The sequence below is a fragment of the Ixodes scapularis genome, unplaced genomic scaffold (genome assembly GCF_016920785.2).
Source record: "Ixodes scapularis isolate PalLabHiFi unplaced genomic scaffold, ASM1692078v2 PGA_scaffold9__187_contigs__length_104089568, whole genome shotgun sequence".
NCBI lineage: Eukaryota > Metazoa > Arthropoda > Arachnida > Ixodida > Ixodidae > Ixodes > Ixodes scapularis.
The window spans coordinates 4,565,076-4,578,367 of record NW_024609884.1 but is presented as its reverse complement, the minus strand read 5'-3'; the positions used below and the strand labels follow the sequence as shown (position 1 = coordinate 4,578,367).

General features: G+C 45.7%; 2 protein-coding genes across 3 annotated transcripts; one reads left to right on the top strand and one right to left on the bottom strand.

Annotated features, from left to right (window-relative positions):
* The first annotated feature begins 82 nt into the window (after positions 1-82).
* Positions 83-3,528, top strand: LOC115326164 (protein shisa-5). The gene is made up of 3 exons (XM_040221199.3): positions 83-523; positions 1,136-1,223; positions 2,216-3,528. The coding sequence occupies exons 2-3, from the start codon at positions 1,148-1,150 to the stop codon at positions 2,527-2,529; spliced, it is 390 nt and encodes a 129-aa protein (XP_040077133.1). The 5' UTR covers positions 83-523; positions 1,136-1,147; the 3' UTR covers positions 2,530-3,528.
* A 1,614-nt stretch (positions 3,529-5,142) lies between these two features.
* On the bottom strand, positions 5,143-13,135 carry LOC8030013 (bifunctional polynucleotide phosphatase/kinase). 2 transcript variants are annotated; one of them, XM_029986951.3, is made up of 14 exons: positions 12,875-13,135; positions 12,545-12,790; positions 12,209-12,459; positions 11,986-12,065; positions 11,519-11,805; positions 9,705-9,772; positions 9,421-9,513; positions 8,379-8,480; positions 8,265-8,292; positions 7,922-7,983; positions 7,695-7,804; positions 7,491-7,578; positions 7,330-7,397; positions 5,143-5,354 (listed from the first exon to the last, which is right to left on the bottom strand). In XM_029986951.3, exons 1-14 carry the CDS (start codon positions 13,008-13,010, stop codon positions 5,231-5,233), a joined length of 1,743 nt encoding a protein of 580 aa, XP_029842811.1. In that variant the 5' UTR covers positions 13,011-13,135; the 3' UTR covers positions 5,143-5,230. The 2 variants fall into 2 exon arrangements, with proteins under 2 accessions (XP_029842811.1, XP_029842813.1); XM_029986953.3 differs by having other exon boundaries at positions 12,251-12,459; positions 12,875-13,122.
* Positions 13,136-13,292: the final 157 nt, after the last annotated feature.

Below are 13,292 nucleotides of genomic sequence, written 5' to 3'. Positions count from 1 at the left end.
TGTCCGTCGAATTATTTGAAAGACAAAATTCTACTATAAACAAATATGGGGGGAAAAATAATATAAAATATTTGTAGCATGAGAGTAACAGGGTGACAGTCCTGCGTCGCCAGTGTTGCACGTTGCTAATCAGCGCGCAGAGATAAGCTTTCGGAGATAACGAAAACGAAAACACACCGTCTCCACTGCGCGTTCGCTTGTGTTCGGTAGCTCGTTAGTTCGGTAGCTCGTTTTGACATTAATTCAAGTCGAGCAAACGTCTATTCTGGCAACCCGACCTCGATCCGACCACAAGCACAAGCAGCAACAGACGACGGTTCGCCGCAGCTCCTCCCATTGCTGCTGTAAACAAACACGTTTAGGTCAAATACGCGCCACCATCTCTAAGCGGATGCAGCACTGTCGGAAACTTCACCCTGTCACAACGGAAATAGGATAGCTGTCTTGCACGACTTCGCCAGGACTCCACACACCCAGTTCTCTTTCGGAGTGCGCCTGCCGTGAACGGGTTGCTTGAGCACAGGTAAGTGGCCAACCCGATCAGGCGGCCGTAACTCGACAGGCACTCTTGTTTGAGGGTTTCCGAAAGGTCCGAAAATTGCGCCCGGGGACGTCGTTAATGCAGTCATGCATGAACACTCCCTGAAAGCCCAGCAGGCGGCCCGCCTCTATGACGCAGTCCATATGACGCCGTAGACCGGGAGGCACTCACTTGATCGAATGACGTTTTAGCGAACGCCCACGTTTCATCGAACGACACTTTAGCGAATAGTCGGACGCCGCGAAGCGGCGTTTTCGGGTGGGCCAAGTGAGTTCACATTTTTGTAATGAGTTGCCGCAGACTGTCGCCGCGAAGCGGCGTAAAGCGCAGCGCGACGGATGGGTTAACGCGCGCCCCCGTTATTCGCTAAAACGAGCATTCGCTCAAATGTCGCCGTTCGCTAAAATGTCATTCGCTCTTGTGATATGGACCCCCGTAGACCTGTATGAAGGACGCAATCGGAATAAAGTAGTGATGTGTTTGGCCGCACCAAGTACGCCAAGGTCACCTTTCGACTTCGATTCAGTAGTTAAAATATTGACGCGTCTTACGCGTTAATTGGAAGTCTCACAAACTGATACACGTTACTTTCAGCATTCTCGTGAAATGGATTCCAAGTGCAGATTGCCTGTCTGGGTTAACCTCTTCATCTTGTCTCCAGTGCGGGGTCATATTTATGAAGGTAAGTCGTGCAAGCATTGCTTAGCAAATCCTCACCTAACAAGCAGTATACAATTTCACCAGCATCAGCACATGGTTACATTTTTTTTTTTTTTTGTGTGTGTGTGTGTGATGTTGGCATTTTAGAACAACCAGTCAACATATATGGCTAAATACAAAAAGAAACTTCATTCCCAACTTAGTAGAATGCCGTGTGCTGCTATCGTGGTTTTGGCAGGTCACCTTTCTCGAGGATGAACATCCAGCTTGTACTGGGTATCTTTTCGTTGTGCGCAGTGCTTGCTTGCTGCCATTGTGCAGCCCCGAATGACCGGTGTGCAGTGTTACGAAAAGCATTAAAGGGATACTGAACCAAGGAATTTAGTATCCATAATAAGTGGCACACGTTCTTTCCACGAGCCAGCAGCCGCCAGTGTACGCAAGCACACGCAACAAAAATGACGTCTAGGACCTCCATTCGCAGTTAAGATGACAGTGAAATATATGGGCTTCGGGCCAAAGGAGAATAAAGACAAGTTTTTCATCTACACAGTGGTGTCTGGTGTAAAAGGCAAGCGATTAATTGGTCTAACAAGCACGTAGCTTTCACTTGTAGAGATCAAAAGCCCATCTTCATTCTCCTTTGGCCCGAAGCCCATGCATTTCACTGTCCTCTTAAGCGCGAATGGAGGTCTTCGACGTCGTTTTCGTTTCGTGTGCTCGCGCACACCGGCGGATGCTGGCTCGTGGAAAGAATGTGCGCCACTTATTATGGGCACTAAATTTTTTGGTTCAGTATCCCTTTAAAACGTTGCCAAATAGGCTGGCAGCGAGTGCTACCTGCATCCTCCTGACACAGTATGAAAAGGGCTCGGACGTGCCTACCTCTTCCTAAAAGAGACAGCGTAATATAACTCAGCTAACTTCACTGTGTCATCAGGAGCAAAGCATGTGCTTCTGGAATGCAGGAAACCTGAGCGGCTCCACTCTCTTTATTTCCCCACTTTCCTACAGACCACCTTGGTGGACAGATCTCGCTTCTGGGCCCGCTCGTCTGCTTCGCCATCTTCATCGCCATCTGTGCCTGCTTCTGCCGCGAGTGCAGACGCAGAGAAGCCATGCTCGCCTCCGGCACGACTGTGGCAATGCCTCCGGATCCGTTCCAGCTGTCTCCCCACAGGCCCGGAGCCATGCTGTACGAACCAGCGGTGGCTGGGGTGCATCCTCAGCACCTGCCCTCGCAGCCCATGGCTCCTCCGCCGGGCTTCGTGAGCTACCCTTACAACACCATGCCCCACGATCCACCGCCACCCTACGAGTACAAGTGACTCTGGCATCGCCAAAAACTGGGGGTTGTGAACTGTGCATTCCGACGGGGCTGGCACACAACTGTAGATTGGTGTTCCGTAATGGACAGTATTACTCATTCGAGGCACGCTGCTACAGGCCATAGGTCATTTGTGGTGTTCTCGGAAGAAACGGCTATAAAAGGCTGCTGACGATAGAATGTAACCAGAGAGATCCAGTGTGGTCCTTGCCCACTTTGTTTTGGTGGACAGTTTAGTTTCTGGAGCTGTTGCATGTTTTGCACATGCTTAAGCTGTCTTGATCTGAAAATAAATGGTACAAGTATTCTGGGCCACATTTTTAAGTGCCCTTCAAAATAGACGAGATTGTTATTCTCTAGACAATGACAGACAGTTTACGCCGGTTGTGAAATTAGCTCGGTGCAAAGTGATGGTGAACGCAAGTTTGCGCATGAACTACCTATTGCTGTTTTGAGGCACAGACTTAGCTTTGTATTACTGTGGGCTGGCACAAATACTTTCCAGAGAGCTGCGACACTGCTTTAGCTATACAGCCGTAATTACTCAAGGCGGCTACTCAACCTGGTGCTGGCAGGCCATTATCCGTCCAGTGTCTTTATTGCCTACTGCAGGGATCATATCCGACGAGATTTACAGGTTGTGCTACCCTTGTCGAGCGTTTGTTTATGCACACAATTTTATTCTAATGAACGCATATCCCACTTCCCAGGTTTTAGACTAAAATGTATTGAACGGTGAACTTTACACATTTTGTTTGTGGAGGTAAACATTTTGGTTTTATGGAAAATGTATTTCAGAATGAACTGTACCAAAGCAGTGTATAGTCTGGTGTACAATCATATAAAACAAGTTACCAAGGAAGGGTCCTGTGTATGACACATTGGACTGTATCCTCCACAGATTTGTTTTCTCAAGCCGAACAACCCTCCCCTAAATGATGCGTGTACATGCCAATTAAAGTCCTGGGTGGAGTGGCAAATAAAAAAATGCTATACTTGCGCTTTGTGGATATTGTTGCATGTATACCGAAATTCTCGTTAGCTTTTGGGGTGCACATAATAGTGTTTCAGTTGATGTGCGTGCAAGGTATGAACCAGCCTGTTGCCCTGAATGATGCTTGCACTGCACGAGTGCGCATGCTCGGCAGCGATGTGCCCGGAGCTAAAGGCAGACATACAAGTCCTAAACTGCGATGGGAGCTGGGTTGGGGCAAGTTGAAAGATGGAGAGGATACGGGAAAGGAGGTGAAAACGTGGAAAGCGCAAAGTGTATGTCGGCCTTTGAAGTGAAATCGAGCGTAGCATCAGTTCTCGCATCTGAAATTGCAGGCAATTTTCATCATTATGAAAGGTCTAGTTAATTGTGAATGCTTGCTGGACGAAATGGTGCGCATTTGCTACCGTAGCTGAACTGAAAGGAAAAGGCGCAAACCAAAGCAATTCACGAAGGGGATGTTGCCTGGAAAGAGTGCATTCTTCTGTAGCTAAGACTGTTTACCGAGTGTTCAGAGTTTCCCCAGCTATTGGGCATTTGGCCACATAACCACTACACAGTTATGTGCAGATGGGCTTTTTTCGTTCCTTTTCACTGCTAAAGGCCTTTGGGAAGGACATGCAGTCCTCCTGTTGTCATCCACCATCGCTTGACTGGAAATAAATATTGTCATTATAATGGTAGGTGATAAATTGTCTATACAATTTCCAATTTTAACTGAAAAGCACCAATCAACATCCGGTGATGTCAGAAATACAAAATCGGTCAAAACCGAAAAACATGGATTTCTGGAAATTTTTGTTAAAAGCGACTATTTTCGTCAAACCCCCCTCCTTGAAGTTTATCAAGGATGTAATCTAACTTACATTGAAGCACGCTGCCAGTCCCGAATTACTGAAATTGCAGACGGTGGCATAAGAGTTAGGTCAGTCGGTCAGTCGCCGCAGATGATTACAATGTCTTTGTTCTACTAAACAGTGTTCGAAACTACACTGGTTGTTCTTATCGGTTCAGCCTTGCTAAAGCAGAAAAATCAACTTGCCTTTCTCATGGTACAAAACATTTTGCTTGAGAGCAGATCAATGTTTGTCGTCGCACAGAGCAGAAAGGATGGCAGGTGAAGAGAAGGAATGGTCCAGGTGATTGCGTTAAAGAGCGGTTGGACTCCTTGTCGGGTCAGTTGCAAGTGCTGTCGCACTATGGCGAGTGTGAAGCGTTCGAAGGGTGCATGCAAATTGTAAACTAAATTTCAACTCTTTGTTTTCATCAGTATTTTTGTGTGTCTACCAGGAACTTTTTTTTCACCAATAATCACCATTTTTAGTGCCTGCACAAAACAAATCACCGGAATACACTGACTTGGAAAATAAACACAAAAATACATCCGCAGATTTTCCTTATAAATACAGACCGCAAAATCTAGCTTGGTGATAAATTCTACCGCAGGCAGTTCTTCACCAATCCGAAAGTGGAGTCATGAGAAAACGTACGTAATCTGTTGCTTCACTGCAGGCAAGTATTTAAATTATCTAGCCCCATAGCCAACTAAAAAAAGCTCTTCCATGTTTGATCGAACAGAGTGGCAAGCATATGGTTTGAGAAAGCAGCATTCAAACTTTCTTATCTGCCCCTAATGCCACCAGAATCGGTGTGTTTATTGCGTTAAAAAGTGTGGTATGTGTCCAAGCTTGGTGGGCGGAACGACCATTCACTTGTCTTTCAAGAAAAGCCTGTACAGTTTCTCATCCTCTGGATCTCCAAATTGGGGCACAAAGTTAATCTTCAGGATTTCTGAGAAGCCCTCCGACAGCTCTGGTTCCTTGAACTTGGACCTGCAAGGGCGGGGCAAGCAAAATGAGTGCTGCTAGTTGTTGGACCTCGAAACCATAGAGTTATTACAATAAACGCTAGAGGCTCAGGTGGCGCTAGTGTGCTATTGCATTTTGAAGCAGACGGCAACCAGTCTAAATTTGACTTCCAGTAATGCATTTCTATGGAAAAACGCAAATGTGTTTTCTCTTCGTGCCCGATTATAAGAGCAAATATTGCTTAGTGTTGTGACAGACCAAAAAGTTTGGAATGTTTTACAATCGGATCTACAAAAATATGTGGCCGAGCGTTTTTCTTTAGAATTCATGGCATCGAACACTGCGCTAAAATAGCCCAATGCACATGTATAACACATGTTGACGTTGCAGACTGCTATTATAGGGCACATATTTACGCATATAGTTAATGCCAATATATGCCAAATCAAACAATCAAAACAGATGACAAGAATGAAGCATGGAATTATGGAACTAAGAACACGCTTCAATAAACCCAATGCACTTCTTAATTATTCTTTTTGCTTGAATTGATAGCTTGTATTGACATATTATGCTGTACAACATAGGCCTGGGCCTCAATTTTTGCTACATTAAACATGCATAAAGCTACATAGTACCCATTATGAGTAAAGAAGCTACGCTGATTTCTATTATTTCCTGGTGAAGAGAACAATATTGCGTACGTTTTCCCATTGGAATACACAGGAAGACTGGAAAGGTAGACTGTTTGCTGTCTGCTTCAATTTGCAACCGGAAGTCCCGTAGACACTAGTGCCAGCTGAGCCTCTAGCGTTTATTGTAATAACTCTATGCTAGAAACAACAAAGCATTGGGACCTTCCAGCTGCACCCTGGCCACTAGGACAACTCTCCACACTTTTAACAAAACTCTGTCCGTCTACAGCAGGGGTCTCAAACACGTGGCCCGCAACTTTCTGAGAGACGGCCTGCGAGTGTCCCGTGGGTGCGAGCTCCAGTTCCTAAGCCTCGAGCGCTGCATGCGCCATAAATAATGACTTCTTGTCATCCAATTATTTTCACTAGAAACGTAGCTCTGCTCTTATGATGTTTTAACATATTTGGCACTAATCTGTCTTCTCATATATCGAGGATTGTTTTGTCGTACATACCGTAAAGACACAAGTATTTTCTAATAATTCTGATATAAAAATCGTCAGGAAAGCAAAAACTACCGTATGAAAAGACTTTCCTTCGAGACATATTGATCTCGGATAATAGACCCTTTCCGATATTGTGAAATGATGCATAGATCATGCGTAGCCGCCATTAGTTGGTCTCGTCGCTTCCGGCGTGAAGCCCGCGATTGGTTCCGAGTCCGCGCCAAGCGCCGACGCAGCACTCGTGTGGAATGTGTTTCGATCCAAGTACACGCCGAACGCTGACGAAGCGCTCGTGTCCAATGAGTGCTCGTGGTGCATGACCAACTAATGGCGGCCGCACATAATCTATGCATCATTTCGAAAAGGGTCTATTCCCGAGTGAATTGAGCGAGAGTAACAATTGTGTGCTTTGTTTCTAGTTCTGCTGAAAAATTCCAGCGCGTTGGCAGAATGGTAGTATTTTAAATCTTGTAATCACTAGTATGAACCCCAAAGTAGTTGTATGAAGAAGACAAAGATAAAGACGGGACTGGCAAAATGGCTCTCTTGGTGTCGCTGAAAGACTCGACTGCTTCGCAACACAGAACACTATCTGGCCCCCACTTAGGCTCCTTTGCAGCAGGGAGGGCAACTTTCCGAAATAGGTCTTCCACTCTCAAAAACCACTTTGCCCTCCTTAAGAACATGCTGCGTGCAGAAGAACCCTTTTGAACTTGATGTTTATAATTGTTGCTTTTAACAGCATCCAGTATTTTCTAAATTAATTAAAAAAAAACTAACTTTTTCAAATATGGGTGCCCAAAAAGTCCAAAGGCATTTTTCTCATAAGGTAACACAAATGAGATGGCGATCACTCACCGATGGCTGTACAAAACCATGTCGGTCACAGAAGTGTGAGGCTCACCTTTTAGCTTGATCTCCCTGAACTGAAATGATGAGGCACCAGAAACAGCTCGTCAGTGGGAAATGAAAGACAAACTTTCCTCGCATAACATTAGAGAAAAATGAAGGAGGTCAACCTCATTGTTGTGCTTGGCTCTCTCCAGTGAGCAGTCCATCACGAAGCATCGGCAGTCGCAACCATACTTCCTGGCCAGCTCGGTAAACCTGTACATATTTTAACAACCGCTTAAGAACTCTCGCCTCGGAAGCAAGGTGCACAGCATTCTGTCGGAGGGCCCCGTTTGATTTGGAAACAACAAGACGATTTAAGTCTGCCTGACCTTTTTCGGCTGTCAACGTCGGGGTTGGTGTTGTCGATGACAACGGATCGCTTATGCGCCAGTGCGTTCTCACTTTCACTCACACACTTTTGCCAGGAACCCAGCGTGTCCTTAAAAGAACAAAAAAAGACACAGCTGAGCCACTTGTTCCTTTTTCTGAACAGTTCAGCCAGAATAGAACTGCAAATTAATGAACCAAGCAAGAAAACTTGGAAAGAAGCGCTTACACGGTTGATGTGAACGTATTGTTTGGCTACCAAATACTTCTTGGCAAAGTGAGTCTTGCCGGCTGTGGTAACAGGAAATACAAGTCAGAACTGTCACTCTGCTAGCTTGAATCTATGCCCACTGTGACTGCGGTGCCTGCCATCTATGTTTCACTACTCTAAAATATTAGCCATCTACAAGCACATCAAGCAAAGGGCATGGTTATGTACAATGCTGGTTTTGTCAGATTCAGTTAAAACCAGCTATTTCTATGTCGTTGCCTAAAACTCCCCCAAAGAGCCTTGGTGGGGATCAACAAGGCATGCCTTTGCACACATATTTCTAACAAGGAACTTCACTTACATGCGGGATAGCCGACAAGCACCACCACCTATCAAAAAGGTATAGAAATACAAATATAAGAATCATGTAAGCAGCCTGCTGGAAAACTAAGGAACTGTAGTATAGCAACCATACCTCTGTGCTAGTTCGCAGAAGCTCATCCTCGCCGAAAAACTTCTTGCCATTCGTAGACCTTGTGGCAATGACTTCGGCAAGTGGCAGATCTAAGACAACACGCTATAGTACCGAAGGGCATAAAAACAATCTGCCAGTTGGTATTGATTCATGATGTAACAAAAGTGTGCGAAAAATGAGGACAAAATAGAAACATGCACGATAGACAAGCACTTACTCGCAACTAAGCGTTCATCTGTTGCGCATGTTTTTATTTTGTCCTCGTTTATTAGCAATATGTATCGTATACAATATAATTTTGGATGCATTAAAGGATAAGTATGTTCGATATAGGCAACCTCTTGCAAAACAAAGCAGCATTCCAAAACTATCATTCTAACTCAAGGAATACCTTCAGGTACCATCAACACATTCAGCCTCCACTTGATGCAGTATGTTGCTTAGACAAATAAGATGCTCCCATTTCAGGTTGGAGCCAAAAATTGTGGTACACACCAGGGCCGTAACCAGGGGGGGGGGGGGGGGGGATAGGGGGTTCTGACCCCCCCTGAAATTTTTTTCTGTGTACGGCCCTGGTCGGTGCACTGGCAGCCAGCCGATTTTAATCTCCACCTCTGCGCACGCGCAGTGGCGCCGGTCGGCTACCGGGTACCAATCCGGGACCGGATCTCCGGTTTGCTGTAACTCTCCATTATATGCCACCGATGCACATGATTCATAGGCGAAAATAAGACAATAGACACTTTCAAAATGGCCGCCGTTGTCCCCGAAAACCCCCCCCCCCCCCCCCCGAACTTTTTTTCTGGGTACGGCCCTGGTACACACTACATCAGTATATTGTTTTCTTAAGCAGTTTCGTATCACTTGAAACAACTTTGCTGGACCCCTAGAGGAGCAAGCTAGCAACAATTGATTATTTGTGAGGAAATGATGGCAGATACAGGCAAAGCAATCATGGGAGTAAATGAATTTAAAACATAGCAAACAATAACTGCGTCCCAAAGCATGCAGATTACTCATCTAACGGCAGCATCATACGCACCGGGTCAAAGGCTGGCAGATCAAATTTGACGGCAGGCCGGTTCAGGAAAAATTCCTCTGGGGTGTAGAACTTGAGTCCTACGTTCAAAGCAAACTGAAAAAGTAAGACCAAGTGGGAAGGGCAGTGTAAGTGAAGACAAACTTGCTTTCAATTCATGCAACGTTTCAGCAAAAAGTTCAAATATAGTTTCGTTTAACAGTAATTTTCAAAAATGATCAACATCCGAAGAGGTCCACTGTGTCAACTACGCCAGAGTTTCGGTAGTGGTTTTGAATGGCACTCACCAGTCTATCAGAACACGAAAAGTCCTTCTTGCGTTTGGGCTCCCAATTGGCTGGTCTTCCTGCTGCATCTGAAAGATGCGAAGATCGTTTGCAAACCATACTTCACCTATAGTATGTTGCAACATAAGAAGGTGAAGAGAAGCCTCTCCCACAAAGCCTTCTGCTCACCATAATTGGGGCTTTTCTCCTCTCAACCCACAAATCAGGGGCGGGGGAGCAGGGGAGCAATTACCCCTAGATATTTCAAAAAAATTAATGAAAACAAGAGGGGGGAAGGGGCAAAAAATCACTTTCCTCCTACTCCCCCCCCCCCCCTCCTCTCCCGAATAGTTTCGATGCATCTGAGTCACATCCTCTCTGGCGTTCGCTCAGCTAAAGTAGAAAGAGTGAAGGGCTTTATGCGGGGAGCTTGTTCTGCTATTCTAAGCTTGCAGCGGACTATAAACTCTTTAAGAGAAATATTGGTTTCTTAGGAATACTCTGTAGATCTTGAGTTCTGCACTAAATCAAAAGATAAACACATATTACAAATGTTACAGTGCTACATGAGGCATCAGCAACCTTAATTTCTCTACAACGAAACAGAGGCGTGCGAGTCTTGGAGGTGATATCTTATTCAAAATATATTTTCCATTCATTATTTAACAGCCCTTTTCCAAATTCATGCTTCTTGCACCCCAGTTAAGAATTAATGCAGCCTGTCCTGCTAGCGCAGAACTAAGTGCAAATCCCTGAAGATCAGGATGCTACTAACGAACCGTTTCCACTTTAGCAGAATGAACATTGGAGAGGAGGCGACGTCCTCATCGGCATTCCCTTTGCTTAAGTGGAAAGCGGTGGGAGAAGCTTCCCCTAAACTCTTAACCTGTTGCCGACTATGGTAATGATGCATAAAAATCAGGAATGAACATGCAGTCTCTGAGTAATAAAACACTCTATTCAAGGGTAGCACGGCGCACAATACAAAAATTACCATCCTCTATCCCGTAAGAGCTACTAATTTCAACAAAATTAAGCAGGAGTGCACCGTTGTTGTGCCTGGCAGATATTTTTGAGAATTTTGTTTTTGTTGCACAAACATGTCTATTGACTCAATGAAAAATAACACAACAGTAACAACGAGAAGTAAACTTGAAGACCGGGAAATCCAGACAACACCTTTGGTAGCGACATGTATTTGACGAGTCCACTGGTGTCCAATCCAAACCTTTTTACCACAGTTCGCAAGCAGCTTCAGACACCAGCCAGAATTTGGTTTACAGCTTACCGTAAAATCCCCAAATAGCCCACCTAACATGGAGAGCGAAATTGGGTGAAAATATGGTGTGTACAATCAAGAAAAGTTTTAAAAAATTGTTATTTTTATTTTGTGTCCCTTCCAAGCTTGTTATGGTGGCGAGGGGCAACGAAGCAAAGATGACTGTACTTCCCAGTCAGCAAGGTTCGCTTATATCCCGCCAAAGATAACTAGCTGCATTTACGCCGAGGCCATCATTGATCACAACACTACTATTACTAAGAGTGGGCTATCCTTTGGTGTTTAAAAAAATATAGCAAATCAAGCCAGAAATAGGGGTGGGCTATCTTTCGGGGGTGGGGCATCTCTCGGGATTGTGCGGTACTCGTATTTACTACCAGCCTCATCTTGTAGTCTAAATTGAATTGCTGATCTAGCTTTCTGTTATAACTATATAAATGGATGTTATTCATGTTGTTATTCTTCCTGAGCAACTTGCCAAAAGATCCAACATCCTGGAGACATATTAATAAATACGAGCCACCACCAAATAAAAGCGGATCATGCACATACCTACCCCCTACGTAAAAGGATTCATGAATGTTGATGGGCACATTGCCATTCCCATGCTTCTCAAGATGCTCCCAGACTCCCGGTGCAGGTTTGCGGAAAAACCCGTGTCCAGAGCAGACGTAGACTTGAGCCGGAATGTCCAACCTTTTTAGTATGTGTTCCACTTTACTCTTAAACTCAGATTCATGGCTATGGCTCTTTGCAAGGCCCCTCTGGTTGGTGATGATGACAACTTTGAAGCCATCTGCTAAGAGGCTCTGGAGCTTAGTTTCCACTTGCGGAAGCAGGATCCTGCATGACAAGTGTGCAGGAACTCGGACTGAACACTTCTAGTTAATGCAAGACTTCCTAGACATTGATGAAGTGAAGTTTACTACACTGAAATTTCAAATTTCTAGCGACAGGGTGGCATCAAGAAGAGCATCTGCCACCAAGAGAAATCGCAGGTTGCAACTCCCACAGATGTTTTACCTCCAGTCGTGAGAGTTGACAGGAAACACCTTCCCGGATTTGGTTGTTATCAGAGTGCCATCCATGTCAAAGGCAGCAATCTAAGACAAAAAATGTTTTGAATCCTCGTCAATAACCGGAAAAAAAGCGGAAAAGGGGGGGGGGGGGGGGGGGGGGGGGGTCGTCTTGACTGACTTTAGGTAAAAAAAAAAACTAAAAGTAAAAAAAAAAAAAAACCACAAACTTTTGGTTTGTGCTTGAGTTCTAGGGAGCAGTACAGCAAAACCTTGTGGTCGGAAAGACGTGCCCAGCCGGGTTTGAGGAGCGGGGTCGAAGCATGGGCCGCGGTCGCAGCGGCGCTGCACTGGGCACCTTCGGGGAACGACGCGCTCGCCCTCGAGTTTTTCTGCAACTGTTTTAGTTTTTCGCAGACTTCTCTGACATGCTCGTCTTCCTCGGCGCCGGTCGCGTTGGGGGAAGTGCCACCTGTTGAATCTGTTCGAACGAGTGCTCGGATGAGAGTAAAATCAGGCCTCGACCAACTAGCCGACGCACACAACCAACTGGGCTGGAAACTTACGCTTCTTGGATCGCGGCATCTCTTCGTCTTCGACTTTCCGCTTGACGCTGGCTTTCTTTGGTGCGTCCGCAGTGCCTTCGAAGGTCACAACGTACGTCAAATCGTCGGCGAGCAGGCTGAGCCGGTCGCCGCGGGACAGTACGGCTGTCTCTCCGACCGAAAGGCACCTCCCGGAAAGTCGTCCCGAATTCGGACCCAACTGCGTCACGTGGACAGTGCCCCTGGCAAAGTCCGCCAGGAGCTTCACTGCAAAAGTTAGCGAGGAGACCTTTCCACTTTCCTCCCAGAATCCGTGGCCCCGAACAAACCCCGATTGAAGAAGCGCTCTACCTTGACGCTTGGAGCACCGCTTGTTCCGTATTCCTGTTTCCCGGCTCCGGCCAACAACACACTCTTGCCGGTCGTTAAGCGAGATGTCCGGAAGACCACAATCTTCGTTCGTTAACTTACAGCCCGTAACAGGCATCTGTGCGCTGTTTTGGTGTTGCAATTAACACTTACAAACCTCAAAAAGCGGACTCAACCACCCGCAGAACGCGCAGAACCATTCCACTGGCCGCCGCCATGTTTATATGAATAATCAACCTGGTCGTCCCGACCTCGCCGCATTTTCGCAGGTAGGTAAGAAGGAGTCTGCAGAGCTCTAGGAGTCTAGCGGTGGTGACCTTCAGCATGCATTTTTTTTTTTACTTTTTAAAATTTTGATTAGGCTAGGTATGGTGTACTAGAATAGGCTAGATAACGCTAA

What these genes read in the sequence shown, in the direction of transcription:
- LOC8030013 (XM_029986951.3), bottom strand. Translation starts at nt 13,010, where the DNA reads ATGCCTGTTACGGGCTGTAAGTTAACGAACGAAGATTGTGGTCTTCCG. An exon ending in GCGGTGCTCCAAGCGTCAAG is followed by an intron (nt 12,791 to 12,874) that starts GTAGAGCGCTTC and finishes TAACTTTTGCAG; the next exon opens with TGAAGCTCCTGGCGGACTTT. An exon ending in ATGGTTTTGTACAGCCATCG is followed by an intron (nt 5,355 to 7,329) that starts GTGAGTGATCGC and finishes CCGCCCTTGCAG; the next exon opens with GTCCAAGTTCAAGGAACCAG.
- LOC115326164 (XM_040221199.3), top strand. Translation starts at nt 1,148, where the DNA reads ATGGATTCCAAGTGCAGATTGCCTGTCTGGGTTAACCTCTTCATCTTG. An exon ending in GCGGGGTCATATTTATGAAG is followed by an intron (nt 1,224 to 2,215) that starts GTAAGTCGTGCA and finishes ACTTTCCTACAG; the next exon opens with ACCACCTTGGTGGACAGATC.